Consider the following 19,718-nt stretch of genomic DNA (forward strand, 5'->3'; position numbering starts at 1 on the left):
CCAAAAAAAAAAAAAAAACAAAAAACAAAGAAATAACCTAGTTGTTGGCAGATAATTTTATTGGGAATAGCTCTATTTTTTTCCTTTTTTTAACTTTTAATTTTTTAATCTTAAATATGTTGGGGTACAATTTAGGGTTAGGTATACAAATGTTCATTATGCAGGTACCCTTGTTGATGAGGCGTGACCCCCCCTTCCCCACACAGGCTCCCACTACTGCGAATCCTTTTCTTATAGTATTGCAATAATTGTTCAGGGTCCAGGGAATAGCTCATTTTCAAAATTAGTTTGGAATATTTAAAATTGGGGACATTTCAAATAAAAATACAAATTTTCAGAGTTTGCTAAAAAATCAGGTCAACATTGCCAAACCAGCACTGACAGACACTATATCAATGCTTGACTGGCCTTCTTTAGACCCTCTAGACTATTTTGCTCATTTACATTAAGTACCCACCTCCTATAGATATTTGAATAACTGGTTTCAGCTTTAGTTTTTTGTTTGTTTGGTTTGGTTTGGTTTGAGTCAGGGTTTCACGCTGTCACCCAGGCTGGAGTGCAGTGGCACAATCTCGGTTTACCACAGCCTCAATCTCCTGTGCTCAGGCAGTCCTTCTGCTTTAGCCTCCAAGTAGTTGGGAATACAGCCTTACACCACCATGCCCTTTTGTTGTTGTCTGTTTTTTTTGTTTGTTTGTCTTTTGCAGAGATGAGTTCTCACTATGTTTCTAGGATGGTTTTGAATTCCTGGGCTCTAGCTATCCTCCTGCCTTGACCTCCCAATGTGCTGGGATTAAAGGAGTGAGCTACCACACCTGGTTTCTAGTTTACTATTATCTAGATTCTCCTCCTTTATGACATGTTTGTTTTTAGACTTATTCTGATTTGATAGCAAATGAGAATTTTGAGACTTCAAAGATGATTCTCTTTCTTTTTCTAATGAGAAAGATACCTCCTAATATGGAAAAGCATTTCATATTTTGATGAAACTAAAATTAGGTTATAATGTACTTGAGCCACTGATTTTCAGTTTTTAAATTATTTTCTATGATTTTTCTAAGGCATTCTGTTTGATATACAGGATTTTACATTGGTTTCTGTTTTTTCATGCATCTATGTGTCCTCTCTGCTTTTATATTTAATGATTGTTGAAAATGGAATTTCCTCATCTTTTAAAAATAATTTAATGTTCACTGAAGCTAAATAACTATGAAATGTATCATTACCACTCTGAAATCTGAACTTGCAAGTGAAATTTGATACCTGAGAAGTTATAGCAAACCAGAAATTACTAGCTATAGATTTAACAGTTATTGCTAACACGGACTCTAAGTGACATTTTTTTTTTTTTCTAATTTTAAAGCATTGATATACCTACTCATTTGGGAAAATTTAGATACTCATGTTGGTACAAAAAAAGGCCTTATAAAATACCTTTCATAAATAACCACTGTTAAAATGTTGCTGTCATTCTCTTATTTTTTTTTCTATGCATTCAAATATCATAATGAGAAGGCAGTGATTACAAGCTCAGGTTCTGAAGTCTGATGGGCAGGATAATGAATCTCAGTTTTATCACTTATTAGATGTGTGGCTTTCAAAAACTTACTTCACCTCCTACAGCCTTGTCTAATCTATAAAATTAAAAATCTCTGTTTGCCTCAGAACTGTTTTAAGAATTAAATTTTAAAATGTATATAAATCACTGAGCACTGTGTTTAAGTATTCACTAAAGTTATTTAGCTAGCTATAATATTTTAACCTATCTTGTTTACTTAGCAATATGATCATCTTTCTATGCCATGAACATCTTTACATATTTTAAATAGATCTTCTACATTATTATTTTGATTATCATTTGGCATTCTTTTTTTATTCCCTTCTCTCCTTCACTTGTTTGATCATCTAATTGATGGATATGGCATAGTTTTCCACCAGCTCCTGTCTGAGATTTTGGTTCTTTTGTTTGTTTGTTCCCTATTTACAAGTTTTAAAAACAATGCAGTAAATTGTCTTCTGAAGTTAAATGCCTTAGAGTCTTCTCTTAATTAAACTTAGTAACTTGAGTTATGTCTGCCATTGTTGAAAGTATATGAAGAACTTTTAGGCCCATGATTCCTATATTTTACATGGATAACAGGAATAGATTGTTTTTGCATCTTCATGAATTGAATTTAATGATATATTGGAAGAAATAGTTTTTAGCATTTGCTTTTGACGGATTTACTGACAGACATTTAAAAACTATGGGCCCAAAGTTGCTTGAAAGGCTAATATCATTGCATATGTAGAAGTATTGCACAGTGAGGCACTAAATATTGAGCACCAGCTGTAGTCTGCCACTTTATAACTATGAGAACTAGTAGACCTCAGTTCTTTAACATCAAAGTACTAAATTAAATAGCCTCTAAAGTCCCTTGTAGGTTTATAATTCTATTCCTTTGAAATAGTTCCTGTACTAAGTAAATATTATTCTTTTTAGTCTTTCTCTCTGATTTTATAATACTCTCCAATTAATATAGAGTCATTTACATTTATTTATTTTATCTTCTGCATTCCATGCTGGTACATAAATTTTGAAATTATTAACTGAAAATGTTCCAATTTCACTTAAGATCTTTCACATTTCGGTCAAGCTTGTAACTGTTAAATGAAATAGTGGATTTCTCCTGGTATCCACTAGAGTTTTCTTCAAGTTATAGAAAGATAGGGAAGTGAACTATAGAAATACAAGAAATTAAGAATGCTAGCTTTCACTGTCATTAAATAGCTTTGATTCCTATGAACTTTTAAAAAACATTTTGGGACATATTTTATGTAAAAGCAGCCCAACAATAATAGCCTATCCTACCATTTCAGCAACAAAAATTGATTAAATATAGGCATGAGAATTAACTAGCCATGTCCCATTTATGACTATAATGGAGAGTATATTCCAAACTAAACTATCCTCTAAATTATCACATTTTAAAATGATACATATTCTAAAATTAGTCAGGTATTTTCTGACCCAAAATTTTAATGTTATCTGCTCATCCTACTTATTCTACTTTTATTAAAGAGAAAAAAAGATTAATTTAGAAATTCATTCAATTAATATTTTTAGTGTATATTATGTGTCAAATACTGTATTAGGTAGGTATTCAAGATACAGCAATGGATAGACTTACTATCCTTACCCTCAAGGAGCTTATGTGAAAATAAAATATTTACAAGAAATCCATCAGATACAGAATTGACAGTTTCAAAGAGCTCTTATTTTGTAGAAGAAAAATCAGATGAGTACAGGGCAAGAACAGGCGTTTAATAAAACAAATACATGCAGCAAAAAAGGGGGGAATATATACCTTCTCACAAGAAGTTGACTAAAAATTTAAAATAACACAAACTTTGCATTCAAATTGATAACAATTTAAAAATTATAATTACCAATGCTGTAATAAGCAATGACATGAATATTCCTGTTCACACTAGTAGAGTACAAATTTGCATAACCTTTCAAGCAAACAACATGCACACATGTACATACACATGTACACACATATCTGTATACACATACAGATATGTGTGTGCTTGCTTGGAGGGTATGTATTGAAATGTATGTGTTACATAACACATATATACATAGAAGACCTTAAAATTTTATGTTTTAACCAATCATCCTATTTCTAAATATATCTAAAGAAAATTATAAGAGAGGCCATCAAGGATGACATACAAGAGTACTTATAATGTTATTCACATGAGTGAAATATTAGAAACAGCTGTAATGCATATGGAAAATAACTCAGTACATAACACACATGTGAGTTATTCTATAACGTTAAAAACATATTAATAATATTTAATGGCACAGGAAAATGCTAAAAATAAAATTTGTGACTTTAAAAAGCAGTAAACAAGACTGCATAGGGTTGGAATTTTGAGGTATTTCACAGTATGCACTAATTTTAAACCACTAATTTGTTTTTCAAATAGGATCTAGTAATGACAAATATGTCTTTATACCTATTTTTCAGATTTCCAACAAAATTTAATAAAGCCTACTGAAGTTGTTTATAACTGTATTTATAGGCATATCACAGAGATAGTATAGATTCAGTTTCATATCACCACAATAAAGCAAAAATAGTAATCAAAGGTATCACACAAATTTTTGGTTTTCCAGCATTCATAAAAGTTATATTCACACTATTCTGTAGTCTATTACGGATGCAATAGCATGACCTTTAAAAAATGTACATACCTTAATTTTAAAATATTTTATTGCTAAAACGTATCCTGAAATAATCGTAATTTTTTTACTAGTAAAGGGTCTTACTTCAATGTTAACAGCTGCCGACTGATCAGAGTGGTAGTTGCTGAAAGCCGATGTGGCTACAATTTCTTAAAATAAGACAGCTATGAAGTGTGCCACATCAATGAATCTTCCTTTTACAAAAGAGTTCTCTGTAGCATGCAGCACTGTTTGGTAGTATTTTTCCTATAGAACTTCTTACAAAATTGTAGTCAATCCTCTCAAACTCTGCTGCTGCTTTACCAACTAATATTCTAGAATCATTGTTGTCATGTCAACAATGTTCACTGCATCTTCACTTGGAGTAGATTTCATCTCAAGAAACCACTTTCTGTGCTCATTCATAAGAAATAGCTCCTCATCTGTTCAAGTTTTATCATGAGATTGCAGCAATTTAGTCACATCTTCAGGCTTCCTCTCTAGTTCTAGTTTTCTTGCTGTTTCTAGTACATCTGCAGTTACTTCCTCCACTGACGTCTTAAACCCCTCAAGGTCATTCATGAGAGTTGGAATCAACTTCTTCCAAACTCCTGTTAATGTTGATATTTCAATCTCCTCTCATAAAAGATATATATTCTTAATGATCTAGATTGGTGAATCCTTTTCAGAAGGGATTACTCTGATGGACTTTACTTTGCCCAAGTCCATCAGAGTAATCCCTAACTGTGGCAGCTATAGCCTTAAGAAATGTATTTCTTGTTGTTGTTGTTGTTGTTGTTGTTGTTGTTTTGAGTTGGAGTCTCACTATCACCCATGCTGGAGTGCAGTGGCACGCTCACGGCCACCACAGCTTCAACCTGCTGCACTCAGGTGATCCTTCCACCTCAGCCTTCCAAGTTGCTGGAAATACATGTGTGCGTCACCACACCCAGCTAATTTTTTATTTATTGTAGAGATGAGGTCTCTCCATTGTCACCCAAGCTGATCTCAAACCTGTGGGCTCAGACAGTGCTTTCACCTCAGCCTTCCAAAGTGCTGGGATTATATGTGTGAGCCACCATGCCCAGCCAAATGTATTTTTTTTTTTTTTTTTTTTTTGAGTTGGAGTCTCACTGTGTCGCCCAGACTGGAGTGCAGTGGCCGCTCCCAGACACCACAGCCTCGAACTGCTGGGCTCTGGCGATCCTTCTGCCTCAGCCTAATGATAAGACTTGAATGTCAAAATTACTCCTTAATTCATGGACTGCAGAATGGATGTTGTGTTAGCAAGCACAGCAACAACATTCTTCTCCTTGTACATCTCTATCTGAACTTTTAAATGACTAAGTACATTGTCAGTGGGCAGTAATGTTTTAAAAAGCATCCTTTTTTCAGAGCAGTAGGTCTCAAGAGTGGGCTTAACATATTCAGTAAACTATACTGCAGGCAGATTTACTGTCATTCAGACTTCGTTGTTGTTTTTGGAACCTATGCAGAGTAGATGTAGGCCCTGGGATTTTAGGATTTCAGGAATGGTCAATGAGCATTAGCTTTTCAGCTTAAAGTCTTTAACTGCATTAGCCCCTACTAAGAGAGTCAGTCTCTACTTTGAAGTTTGTTGCCAGGCCTTGACTTCTCCTCTCTAGCTAGGAAAGTTCTAGATGGCATCTCCTTCCACTGTATAAGTTTGTTTCATCTACATTGAAAATCTGTTGTTGGTACAGCTACCTTCATAAATGATGTTAGCTAGATCTTCAGGGTCAGTCCTGTACCTTCTCCATCAGCAGTTGCTGCTTCTTGTATTTATGTTATGGAGACGGCTTCTTTCTTTAAACCTCATGAATTGATCCCTACTAGCGTTAAACCTTTCTTCTGCAGATTTCTCGTTTCTTGAAGCCTTCATAGTATTAAAAGAGTCAGGAACTTGCTCTGGATTAAGTTTTGACATAGGGAATGTTGTAGCTGATTTGGTATTCTAACCAGAACACTAAAGCTTTCTCCATATTAGCAATATGACTATTTCACTTTCTTATCATTTTTATGCTCACTGGAGTACTACTTTTAACTTCCTTCAAGAACTTTTCCTTTACATTCGCAACTTGGCTAACTATTTGGTGTAAGAGGCCTATACTGTCTGGACTTTCAGGATGCCTTCGTCACTAAGCTTAATTATTTCTAGCATTTGATAGAAAGTGGTTCTTCCTTTCACTGGAATACACAGAAGCCATTATAGGGTTATTAATTGGCCTGATTTCATTAATGTTATGTCTTATGGATTGGGATGGTCCACAGAAAGGGAGAGAAATGGGAATGGCTAATTGATGGAGCAGTAAGGATACATACAACATTTATTAGCTGAAGTTCACTATCTTGTATTATCCTGGAATGAAAGCTATTATAGAGCTTAAAGATCAAAATTGTAAATGTATAATAAAATAAATAAATAATTTCAAATACTAATAAATCATTAGAAATAAAAGCCTTTAAAAGAGATTTCCTAAGGATAAAAATATTGGGGGAAGGGATTGGAGAATCTGTAATTGGCTACCAAAATTCTAATTTTTTACTTCTCATTGCTTTATTACTCTTTGCTACTTTCTTGATCTCCTTTTTATCCTTTTACAGGTTTAGTTTTATAATCATATGTCCTTTCATCCAAAAACACATCAGTAATTATTTTTCCTTGACACACTTATATAAGGATCACTTCTCTTATTTTCATTTCTTTCTTCCCTCTTTGATACTATGTCATAATAAATCATAGATGAAACATAATTTTTTATGATGAGGTACCAGTTTTATTGAAAGAGTTGAATAATATAATACGAATATTATGGTAAAGTGAAATATTAACTAGATCCCAAATAATATTTTTTTATTCATAAGAATTTGTTTAAACATTTAACTCTTAAGCAAAACTTTTTTAAAAAATATCTTCCTTCAAATCATGGCTACCAGAAACAATCTGTAGCTGTAATAATATATACTGACTGGTAATGACCAGAAGATAAACAATTTTTAAGGAAAAAGTTGTTTTTCATGTCGTTGATACCCATACTTTTTTTTTTTTCAAGTGGAAGTATGGTATAAAGTAGCTTAAAATATTTATCTTTCAGGGTAGTTCTGAAAGTAATAGTTCTAAAAATAAATGGTCCTTACGGCAACCTAATAGAAATCTTTGTTTAATCTCTATAATCTTAACCTAAAATATTATAAAATAAATCACAAGGAGAAGGGTAGAGTGTCTATATTAGCCATTCCATAGGTGAGAGCCTAAATTTAATGAAAAGATTTGAGAGTCAGAGTTTAATACCAGCAGTGTTCTTTTGTTATTATTGAGCCGCTGAGCATCTCCAGACCTCAGTTCCATCATTAGTAAAACAAACACACACAAAAAATATATAACCTTTTCTAAATAGTTACAAAATATTTGGTGAAAATTAAACAGAAGTGTGAATACATACTACACCCAGTGATATGGGAGCCTACCTCAATGTAGTTGCCACAAGCCTAAAATTTCTTTGAAGTTTCATGTTTTTATTTTTAAAATTAAATTAATATCTAGTTGGCTCCTTACTATAAAATATTTATTCATTATAATAAAAATATAGCATTTACAATTGTTTTGGCAAGAGATGTACAGGTGAGGCTAGATAGTTTTCTACCTTGTTAACAGTAGAAATGGTTTTATACAGTTTTAGAAAATTGAGCTAAATCAAAGGTAATCAACACCACATATTAGTCTAGGATCCAGGAAATTTTTTGGTTGCATGATATTTCTGAAATCCAAATTCTTAGTAAAAAGGTGAATACAAATGACAGAGTCATTTCACTGCTTTACAGGCTACATCCTGGTAATTAATCCCTGAGGATAGTTTCTCCAGTAATTAATCCCTGAAGAAGGATTCTCAGTGCAGTATTTTCAGACTATTTCTAATGGAGATTTTGTTAAATATATTCTAGCTTAGAGACTAAATAGAAGATTAAAATGTTTTTTATCCTGTGGTTAATATCTTTTACAACTCAGTGAAATACTTTGAAATATTTCTGTAGGGTAAGGAATGACTAGTGATGACCTTTTTTATTGTTTTGCTACTAAATTTTAATTCTCAATATATGTAAGTCAACTAGTAACCTCAACTGATTTATAATTCTTTCACTTCTCTCGGTTCTCAAACTTTATTTATATTGCCATGATCCTGTGTATAATATGAACATTTACTGTTTAACCTCTATTAGCTACTGATAATGTTTTGCCTCATACAAAAGTATGTATAAAAGTAGCTAATAATGTGAGACTTTTATAATTATCATGAAGAGTAAATTAATTCATCTTATCCAAATGCTAATATTTGCGATTTCTTTTAAATTTTTATCAAAAATAGTAATAATCAGGTATTTGGATTAACTGTGAATTTCTTATATCTACACTATTCTATCATAATTGATGATTAAAGGATGAGTGAAATAAATGAGAACATTACATTTTAAAATATATTCTACTTTTCCCTATTTCTCAAATTTTGTTTTATGTAGACATCGTTTTCAAATTCTTTCTGATATGTTTCAGTATTTGGTGTTATTGTCCTCTGTTTCAAGAGCCGTTAAAAGATAATGTGAGACTTCAATTGCAGCCATTTCTGGCTTTGAATACCACATTGGTCTTCCTCTTACAATAGTTTTGAAGGCAAATTTATGTATAGAAAATATTAAGCATTGATAGGCAGTTTGCTTTCAAAGTCTCTATTTTGAAATAATCAGTCTTATACTCTATTTTTTTACATACAGAGTTATTGGTTCTCTTTTTTCCTTATAATTCATTCAAGTTTCTATACTTGCACTTGCATTTGGACCTGAAATGGTATAGGTAAAATTTCTTATATATATATATATAATAACATAAAATTAATTCCACAGATGGAGAAAGAGATAATCAAACATATTTATATATACATGTATATCCTCTTATAAGCATCAGTTTTTTTTCTAGCCTATGTATTTTCAGGCCTACTACAGGAATACAACTTTGAGCTAGAAATTAGGAATTGTGGGTTTTATTCCGAGATTTGTCATTAACTTTCTGTGTAACCTTAAAAAAGACACCTCATGTCGCTAGACTTAATGTAATTTTAAGCCTTCTAGAAATAAAAGACAACGTAGAAAATGGTGTTCACTTGTTAGTATATAACAGTTCTGAACATCTTTATGGTTTCTGAAAATTTTCAGAAAGCAGCATGGTAGTATGTATATATATTGGAGAGAAGATCTTGCTTTGTCACCCAGGCCGAAATGCAGTGGCACCATCATAGCTCACTGCAGCCTCAACCTCCTGGGCAATCTTCCTGCCTCAGCCTCCCCAGTAACTGGGACTACAAGTACATGCCACCATATCCATTTAATTTTTTAATTTTTTGTAGAGATGGAGGTCTGGCTATGTTTACCAGGCTAATCTCGTCCTCCTGGGCTCAAGCCATCCTCCTTCCTTGGCCTCTCAAATTACTGAGATTACAGGTATGAACTACTACTACCCAGCCCCCATATTTTTTATAAGATTTTTTATACCAGCTCTATTTTTGTAGTCCATATATCGTGTTTAAGTGGGAAACAACTTTTGATGTTCTCTAAGATCAAAGAAAATAACACAAGAAAATGAATAGATATTATGAACTCACTCTCCATGAGAAGGTTGTGCCTTATAAAGTGTTGATGTTCTAATTAGTATCTATTGTTTCTAACTTAAAGACAATTCTATTCTACTAAGAACAAGCATTACCTTTTGGCCATAACATTTAGTTAATAAAGAATTAGTGAAACCTGTTTATATCTAGTAAAGCCAAAAGTTGATACTGTTCTTATATACCAAGATCGTTTTTTCAAACAAAAATTTAATTTTCTCAGTATTACTCCTCAACGATCTTCATGTGCTATTAAAGATGTTCTAAAAGGGGTAAGACAATCTATATCCTGATTCCATGAAATAACATTTTGTAGAATGATCAAGTTTCTTATTTTATCCTGAGGACTTTAACACTGGGAACTTGGGATCACACTGATACTTCTGTTATTTCCTAATACAAGAAGCATCACAGCTAACTTGACTTTGCAGGTCTGAATTGAGACCACCATTCTGCAAGTGCAAGAATTCATAGTGTAAAACCACTTGGTCTGCTGGTACCCCCACCCCCTTTCTGGATTGCCTTCTATTAGTTCTTATTAGAGCTAAAATGTTCTCATCTAATACAACACTTGGTGTTGAGAATCTTCCTTTGCTCATTTATATAGTGATGTGAAACAGGTTTAAAATAGCAAGTTTTACTTTTCATTTTTTCTGTCTTATCCAAGAGGAAAATTCAAATGAAATAACAAAGCTTTGAGGCAGTGCATATATCTAACACTGGTCTGGCATTAAAATTTTCTGATTGGGCAGCACAATTGTTTAATTGAGACTCTCAGTAACAGCTGAACAACTTCAATGCTTGGGTCAGCAAGCAGAGGAGCTTCACTCTGTCACTTGTCAAGAATGATGCTTATCAGGACTGATCTTTCCACCTAGAGAACATTCATGTTTCTAGTCATACCATTGATGTTTTCTCATATTACTACGGAACAGACACTAAAACACTGAAAGGGGGAAAAAAGTACATAGGTATATTTGTAATTCTTTGTTTTTTGTAAGCCAAATGCAAATGTAACACTACTCCAGATTCTGCTTCATCAGAAGTCCCCAAGATAACCAAAAGTAAGTGCCAATTTCCTCATCTCAGGAACAGTGCCATAACAAAGACTGGATTCTAGTAACCAGCCTATTTGCAGAGCATGTTGTACAGCCTTGGGTTAGTTAACTCCTTGGCCTCCTTAGAGATTCCTCAAAGAATCAGTTGATGATTTTGCATGTATTACTTACTAATGTGTAGAAAATTTTTTAAGTTCACTTTTTCTTTATTCTGTCTTTTTTACCCATCTTCCCTCATTGTAGCAAATTAGACGGCCGGATGAAAGCAAAGGAGTTGCTAGTAGAGTTGGATCCCTCAAAGTAAATATGTTTCTAACCTTTTTGGCAAGATTTCGTCTATAGCCTACACTTCTTCCTTTTTGGAGGGTGGTGGGAGGAAGGGGGCTTTTTCCATTTTTCACCATCCCATTTTTTTATTTTAATATTTTTATTGGCTGTTGGGTCATTTTTTTTGTTTGTTTCAGCTACACATAGAGCAACCAGCTGAAGGCAAGCTGCCAAATAACTAGCTTTGAATGGCACCACAAATGAGAAAGGGCAACTACCTCATTACAGGTGCCTGTAATTTGGGGTTCTAGAGTAAACCGTTCCTCTGATTGATGTCATTGACTGTGTGTTACAATTCTGTTACACAGATAACTAATATTTATTTTCAGAATATTATCTCACCTTTTAACTTTTTCAGAAAAAAAATTTTTTTAATGTTATTTTAGTGTCATTGCTATTTTTAGTTCATTCTAGAAAAAAATATTGGTTAATAACATATATTTAATATATGTTACCTTAAGATTTAGAAAGAAAGGCATTTTATTTCATGGTAGTATAATGGAGCCACATATAGCTAATAGTGTTTAGGCACTCTTAATCCCCTTTGTTTTATTTCTAAAAAGTTTAAAAAGTTGATATAGCAATCAACAGAACCAGATATATATCTAAATTTTTTGCCCATTTGTTTATATACTCTGCTAATATACTATTTAAAACTTTCTGGTTTGATGATCTTGTTTGCTAGTTGCTAAATATCCATTTATTAAATATATCTTGGGCACTCAGTACTCTAACATTTAATCACAATGAAAAGTTAAACAAGTTATCAACTTTAAGAAACACAAACATAGTCATTGATTACTTTTAATGCTGCCACCATAAATGCAAGTTAGAAAATTTGCTCAATTTTCAAAATATACAGAAGAATGCCCCCACAAAACTAACCACTTTCTTATATCTCACTCCCAGTTGTTATTACATTAGTAACTGTTAAATTAATCAAAATGCCAGATAATTTTAGTGCACTGGGATGTCCCAAAATTCAAACTGCCTTGAGGCCTAATATTTACTCATTTTAGAAATTTACATACTTCCAATTTATTTCCATTTAACAATTTATGAAACACTGATTTCTGCATTCTTTTCTCTCCTTACCTCTTCTGCCTTCTTAGTTTTACTTTTTTGTTGTTGTTTATTTATTTATCTGTGTGTGTGTGCACACACATGAGTGCACATGGGTGAATGTGTGTTTGTATGTTTATGTCCTTTATTCCAGAAAAGTCATCTTCTCTGTTCTCTAACACTGCTTTATAGTGGGTAGCTATTTTATTAAAATGTTATTTCTCTAAGGATAATCAGAGGAGCTGGGAAGTGTTGATTGTATGCCTATTTTAAAAACTAGACAACTTAAGATTATTCCGTCAGAAATACATGAATTGTGTAACCTGATGCTATATCAGTAGCATTCCTCACTGTCTCCTTGTGAGGTATCATATTTTACCTTTGTCTTTAGGGGGAGATAAATCCGTTATTGTTTAAACCTTGGATTATGACTCAGATTGAAGTGAGAAGGTGTAGTGAACATGACTTTCTGAAAATTACTGATAGTGAAATAAAGATCAAATAGCATCCATAACCGTAGCACCATCTGGTGTAAACTAGATTGTTTGTGCGAGAGAGAGAGAGAGAGAGGGAGAGAGAGAGAGAGAGAGAGAGTGTGTGTGTGTGTGTGTGTGTGTGTGTGTGTGTAATTACCTCTAAGTTTAACTTTTGGATGTGTAGTACTTCAAGATATAAATGTATGTTTACTGTTTTTAAGTGTATATACAGTATGATTATGTATATACACATATATATGTTTAAGAACAAAAAGATAACATTTTACTGTTTAATCAGTTTGTGTTCATATGGATGCAGCCTTAAATCAAAATTGTGTTTGGGAAAGAAAGGCAAATTTCGTAATCTTTAAATATCTTTACCCCGTATTTCTACCAAACAGAAAATGTTAAAGTGAATCTCTAGGGGATTATAAGGATGGGTATAATATTTATTTTATCACTGTTTTGGGGAGAAAAAAAATGCTATAATTAATCAAAATAAAATATCAGCTTCCTAGTCACAGGTTTGTTGAGCATGCATTCTTAACGTTATACAAAGATATTTGATGTTTTGAAATGTTTGCCAAAGGCAGTAAGAAATGTATAATGCTATGATCTTATTTTTAAAAGGAAAAAGAAAAACTGAAAAGAGAACAAGTTGCTTTTTCAATTCATTTTCTGATGTTTACATGTAGCTCCATCGAAAGCTGGAGGAGCTCAGAGATCACCTAGAAGGCAATGTGAAAGGATACTCTCTCAGAGTAAATGTACGATTTCACTTGGTGTTTTTTTTTCCCCTAAACTTCTGCTGACTGGTAATTCCAAATCTAATTGGTTTATCCTCTCATCTTCATCTTTTTACTTTCTGTCTCTTTTCTTTCTCTTTCTTTCTTTTCTAGCTGCGGCTTCATGCTCACATTTATGAAATAAAGATTAAACTGTCAAGGTAGAGGACCTTAAACCACGCTAACATTGTGGTTGATTTAATAATATTTTTGTCCCAGTGCAAAATAAAATCTCATTCAAAAATCAGTATTCCCTATACATTTGTATAATTTCCTGAGGATCTTTTAATGGGACTTCATTTGGTGTTTTTCCATTGGCTGCCCCTTGTTGGATGTGTCAGCAGGATTGTAAATTATGAACTGGTTTCAAGGGGTAGAGCCCTGATGATTCAATTTTAATTTTTTAAGGAAGATGATCAATGTTAGAGTATCATCATAGGTAATCTGGCAAGTAGATACATTTGTTTTGAGTTAATAGACCTTTCTTAACTCAGACTTGTTTATAATAAGTATAAAATGCCATTTTTTATTTAAAAATAAGAAAATTAGCAGTAAACATCTTCACCAGGAATGCCATGTAACATCTTACAAATATTTAAGCTAAAAGCTAATATACTCAGGATAACCATTGAAGGAAAACAACACCTTACAACCATTTAATACTGTACATTTATCATATAGGCAATACTAATAGTATTTATTGTGATAGATAGTTCAGACTTTTAGAATGGTAGGTCCTTCTCCTGAATATATCTTTTCAAATAAAACTTCTAAAATGGAATAAAGTATAAATGTGGTAGAAGAGAAGCAAAATTACTGCACTAAATAATGTATGACTTATCCCTGGTCTCCCATTCCTAGAGCTTCTAAAAAAGTTCCTATGAGTCCTAGCTCCTGATTTACTTCTCCAAGATTATTGCCATTTACTTAATTCATATAACTATAATAGCTTTGTTAATAAAAAGTAGTTAGGGATGTGGTAATTCTCTGGTTTCTCAGCTTGTTTTTAGTTACATACCGTGTATAACTATATATGTGTATCTCTGTATTAAATTTCTGATTATTTAAGTCTAGAGTGGTTTTATTAATACTGGTTATTAAGACTAAACAGAGAAGTTACTTAATATGTGTCTCGTTTCTCTACTTCTTTCATTGAGCCAGTCCCTCTTCCATGCATATTCTTATAGAATTTGGAAAATTATCTGTATTAACCCTCCAGATTCTATCTATTCCACTGTCTTAAAAAAAAAAAGGTTAGTATGGATTCAATGATTAAATAGTCTGAACATATCTGAATATTAATCTAGAAATCCATGAATATATTCTAATATATGTATTTTAGTGTTGTACTCTTTCCTAACATGAGAAGTGATTTTTTTTCAATCACACTGAAACTAGAAAGTCTAGACCTGCCAAGATCTGTATGATAATGTGTTATTGAGAGATTAAGATCAAATTAGAAGTTTGATGCTTTAAAAAAATAGGTTATCTCATGCCACTCTTTAACTTCTTTTTTTCAACTCCTGTTCTGATATATGATGACTAATCTCAATGTCTTCTTTTGTTTTGTTTTACTGACAAGCACTTTTCGATTACCTTGTTTCTAAAAAGATTAAATATGATGTGTATCATTCTAAGGATTTCATTAACTATCAGATATTGAAAAATAAAAAAAACTATCAAAAGTGAAGTTCTGCTAAGAAAACATGCAAATCAAATGCTTAGCTGAATTTTCAGTTTCTCTTTACCCTTTAATTCTTATTACCCAAGTATATCTTAAAATACATCTTTTTTCCTTAAGATGTGGAGTACAAGTCAGGATTAGGTACATAAGTGGTTTATGTGCAGGTGAAGTTTGAACCTCCCACTGGTCCTCGCTTCCCCCGGTTTAGGATCAGGTACCCTTAGTGATGTTATGTGCTGCTCCCTCCCCCCGCCCTTCCTCCCTCCCCTAAAATATGTCTTGTATATTAAAAATTGTTACTTAAAAGCAAAGTATTTTCTCAGAACCATAGACTATATTAAACAGATTTTGTTTCTAAAATTAGGTAAATTGGCATACAGTGATAGTTTTGTTTTGTGAAAATGTATTGGGGGTTTTGCATTTTTATTTTCATTGAGTGAATGCTATAACTCAGAGGTCAGCAAACTGCAGCCAGTGGGCCAAATACTGTACTTTCATAGCCCCACAAGCTAAGAATGATTTTTGCACTCTTAAATAATGGAAGGATATCAAAAGAAGAACATTTCATGGCATGTGAAAATTATATGAAATTCAAATTTCAGTGTTCAAACATAAAATTTCATTGAGTCACAGCCACTCTCATTTATTTGTGTATAATCTATGGTGGCTTTTATTGTATGGCTAAAATATTTACTCTCTGACCTTTAAACAGAAAAAGTTTGCCAAGCTCTGCTCTAACTGGTTAGTATGGCTATAGTAGAGTCTGTATCTTATCTTCATTTTAGAATTTGAGACGAGAAGAAATGCTTATTTTTCTGAGGATGGCTTTAGATTATTCTGTGTGGAAGCATGTGTTTAGAAGAGTTGGTCCCCTGAAATCTTCTACCTTTATATTTTTATTCTCTCCTTTTACATTGTTTTATCTACCCCCTCTATCTTTTTATATACCACCCCACTCCACCCCCACCCCACACACAAAGCTTCAAATACGGAACTCTCATACCGATAAAATATAGATTATAAATTTCTCTTCTATTGATGTAGAGTATAACAATAAATTCTATTATTCTAGTGATGTAGAGTATAACAATAAATTCTATTTTTGCTGTCTTAAATTTTTTTTTTTTTTTTTTTTTTTTTTTAGTCAAAGTCTCACTCTGTCACCCAGGCTGTAGTGTAGTGGCATGCTCACAATCAGGAGCTGCTGGGCTCAGGCTATCCTTCCACCTCAGCCTTCTGAGTAGAAGGAACTACAGGTGCATGGCACCACACATGGCTAATTTTTTTATTTAATGTAGAGACGAGGTCTCACCAAATTGCCCGACTGCTCTTGAACCCCTGGGCTCAGGCATTCCTCTCACCTCCACCTCCCAAAATGCTAGGATTACAGGCGTGAGTCACTGTACCCAGCCTATCTTAAACTTTTTATGAAATATGTTTTTAGAGCATTTTTGCTGTACACATTGCATTTTTCTGTGTATTACTTAATTAAGTCTTAATAAAGTTATTTTCACTGAATACTATGGTCAGCTTTTGATTTCTACTAAATTTCCATTTGACTGCACCTAAAAATCTTACACCTGCTGTAGGAAATTGTATGTAACTAGAAAAGACACCCTAATATGATCAAGTAATAAATGCATCATACCTTATTATATAGCACTTAAGAATCTAAATGGTATCTCCATTGAATCAGCAAACTTTGAGGGAGGAAGAACAGGTGGAACATTAGTCCATAGATGAGTAAACACTTAGTAGCCCTTAGATGAGTAAACATCAGTGATTATTTCTTTGGAAAGCAGACTAATTTTGCTACTTTTCACTTTATTAGCTACTTTTCACTTTAGTGTTTAATGCTTATCACAAATTGCCCTTCTCAGAATTGACTTTAGTATGTAAATACTCATAAAAGATCTCCATAAAATATTTATAGTAATAGACATTGGGGAACTGAGTTTTGCTTTGTTTTTTTAATGACAGGATTGTTTTAAAAGATAAAGTTTTTCAGTTTTGTAAGTATGGTTATAGGAACAACAAGCATGCACAGCAAAATTTTCTTGGAACTAGTATTTTGCTAAAGAAATTCAAATGTGTATATGGTTGAAAAACTGTTTAATTTATTAATATGCATAGAATTGACCATATTTTGGAAAGTACCTCAAAGCAATAAGTGATGATACTTTTTAAGACAAATATTTGATAGTAAGCTTAGAAACTTCTGAATATTATTTCATCATTTCAGTTTTTTAAGGATGGAGAGAAAGTTCATATATTCACTCAATAAACACTATTGAGTACCTATTACATTCTGTTGTACTAGGTGCTGGAAATACAGTTAAAGAACAAACCTAATAATAAGTGTGTTTCTGATTTGTCTACTGTCACCTTCTCTAACATTTTCATTTCTTCACTCTAACTTTGTATTTTGGAACTTCGTGCAGTATTTGTAACTAGAGAGTGCATTCTTAACAATTTCAGCTCACATGGCATTGTGATGACCTAATAAAAGAAGAGGACACAATTAAACATAGCAGTTTGACAGCTTAAAAAGTAAGCAGTTTGACAACTTAGAAAGTAAGAACAGACCAGAAAATTCTCAATTCAACATGTAAAGTTTAATATGGTTTTAAAAATTAAAAAAGTAATTTAAGATAATCAGTGATAAAATAGTTGTTCAAAACTCAGCTGATAAAAGATAAGTCTGGAGAGTTTTGTGTTTAAGTTTTTATATCTATTATGGTGATGTTGTTGCCATATATGTATGGAGAGAGAGAGAAGAAAGAGAGGGGCTCAGTAATACTGAAAATGGAATAGTAGGAACAGAAAATTAGAATACTGGAGTTGGCTGTGGTACTCTCTTTAGAGAATATTATGAAAGTGTACAGTAGAATTATCCTAGAAACAACCTTACATTTAGTTTGCTAGTACTAAACTAATGAAGATCAGTGTGGTGCTAAGAATAAATGTACAGTGTTTTGCTTTCTCCCTTAAATCTTCTCGGCAACATCATACCAGATTCTGATCAGAAGGAGTCATCTCCGTCATGGATTTTTTTTTTTAGCAAGGTATTTTTTTTTTTAATCACAAGGTTCTCCTTCAAACAACTTGAGCCTTGAGATATTTTCAAAATTAAGTGTCTGCTTATAAGGCTGTTTATTATCTGGCAAGTGTGTTGGTGATGGAGCCATCTAAACCCTCTGAGACCCTTACTGTGCTATCCTTTCCTCTTTAACAGTGTTTTCTTTTCCCCACTGCAAAACCAGGCTCGGCTTCCCTCGTGCTCATCTACCTATAGTGTATCTGAGGTATATTTTGCACGTGTTTTCTTACATGGTCAACAACATGCTCGCCCTCACCATTTTTCTTATTTTGTTTTCCTTTTGCCTTAATTTATTTTGCCTTGCACTTTGCACTTGGCTGAAAGGGATGAGGGTACAAAAGGGGGAAAAAAATCACCTGTTTGGGGGAAATTTCTATATTTTATATGATGTACTCTTGTCTGGATAACTTTTTTTGGCAGTCACTATTGCACATTGAAATGACTAAAGCCAAAAGCCTACTTGCTTATTATGGCCATCTTAATTACATAAAGGTTCCTTTGAATCAGGTAATTTATTATGAAATTCTTATTAGCTAAAGACAAAATTCCAGTTTGTACACTTATATGTGTCTGTCTTTGATATCTGAAAATATGAATTAGTGATAATTCTGTCCCATTTACCACAGACTTAGGAAACCATCCAAAACTGATTAAGTGAAAAGTAAATATTTCTCTATGTTTATATAAAATAGAAGATTCTTACCCTTTTTAAAAAGTTATTATACTTAAATAATTTTTAATACTTGCATATTCATAAGGTTCTTATACTCTAGAAGAGATGTTCAGTCATGAGATTCATGTTCTTTTGACAAAATATTTTACATGAAATTTAACCTATGTTCCTTGTCTTTTGGGAGCTTAGTTTTTATTCTTATTGTGTTAAACCATGGGTTTTCTTGATTTTGAAAAGCAGATTTATTAAAATTTATTAACAGACTTTGGATATCTGTTGTGTACTTTCAAAGCAGAGGCACTGTTGAGTAGCTAAGAAGAAAGAGTATATATGTACTTCAAAACATGATTAATAAATAAAAGAATCATAATAGCCTATGAATTTTAAACCTTTGTTTTTTGTTTTTTGTTTTTTTTACTTAAAACATAATATATTTCTATACATATTTGCTCTGTGTAGGCGACAATTCTACCATATGTAGGCCAGTATTCTTTCCTTAATTCTGGTTGCAGAAATATCTCAGAATGTCATGCCAAAAAAAACCCAGAAAGATGATACTATAGAAAATACTACCTAGTATATACAGAATCACAGGCAGAGTATCATCTTCGTACCTCAAATTATAAGGGAAAAAAAAGCTTTGAAAAGAATAGGATGCCAAG

The 19,718-nt window shown here is 32.7% G+C and overlaps 1 protein-coding gene across 1 annotated transcript in view; it reads left to right on the forward strand.

Annotated features, from left to right (window-relative positions):
* The window catches only part of LOC103259229 (gephyrin-like), a gene marked incomplete at its 3' end in the record, with an annotated part of 154,653 nt that overhangs the window by 10,184 nt on the left and 124,751 nt on the right, over window positions 1–19,718 (forward strand). Inside the window, exon 3 of the mRNA XM_021711754.1 lies at window positions 11,193–11,249. Within this exon, the coding sequence (XP_021567429.1) occupies window positions 11,193–11,249 (57 nt within the window). The remainder of the gene's footprint in view (window positions 1–11,192; window positions 11,250–19,718) is intronic.

This window comes from Carlito syrichta, unplaced genomic scaffold, assembly GCF_000164805.1.
Source record: "Carlito syrichta isolate Samal-C Ts95f unplaced genomic scaffold, Tarsius_syrichta-2.0.1 Scaffold302568, whole genome shotgun sequence".
Classification (NCBI taxonomy): Eukaryota; Metazoa; Chordata; class Mammalia; order Primates; family Tarsiidae; genus Carlito; species Carlito syrichta.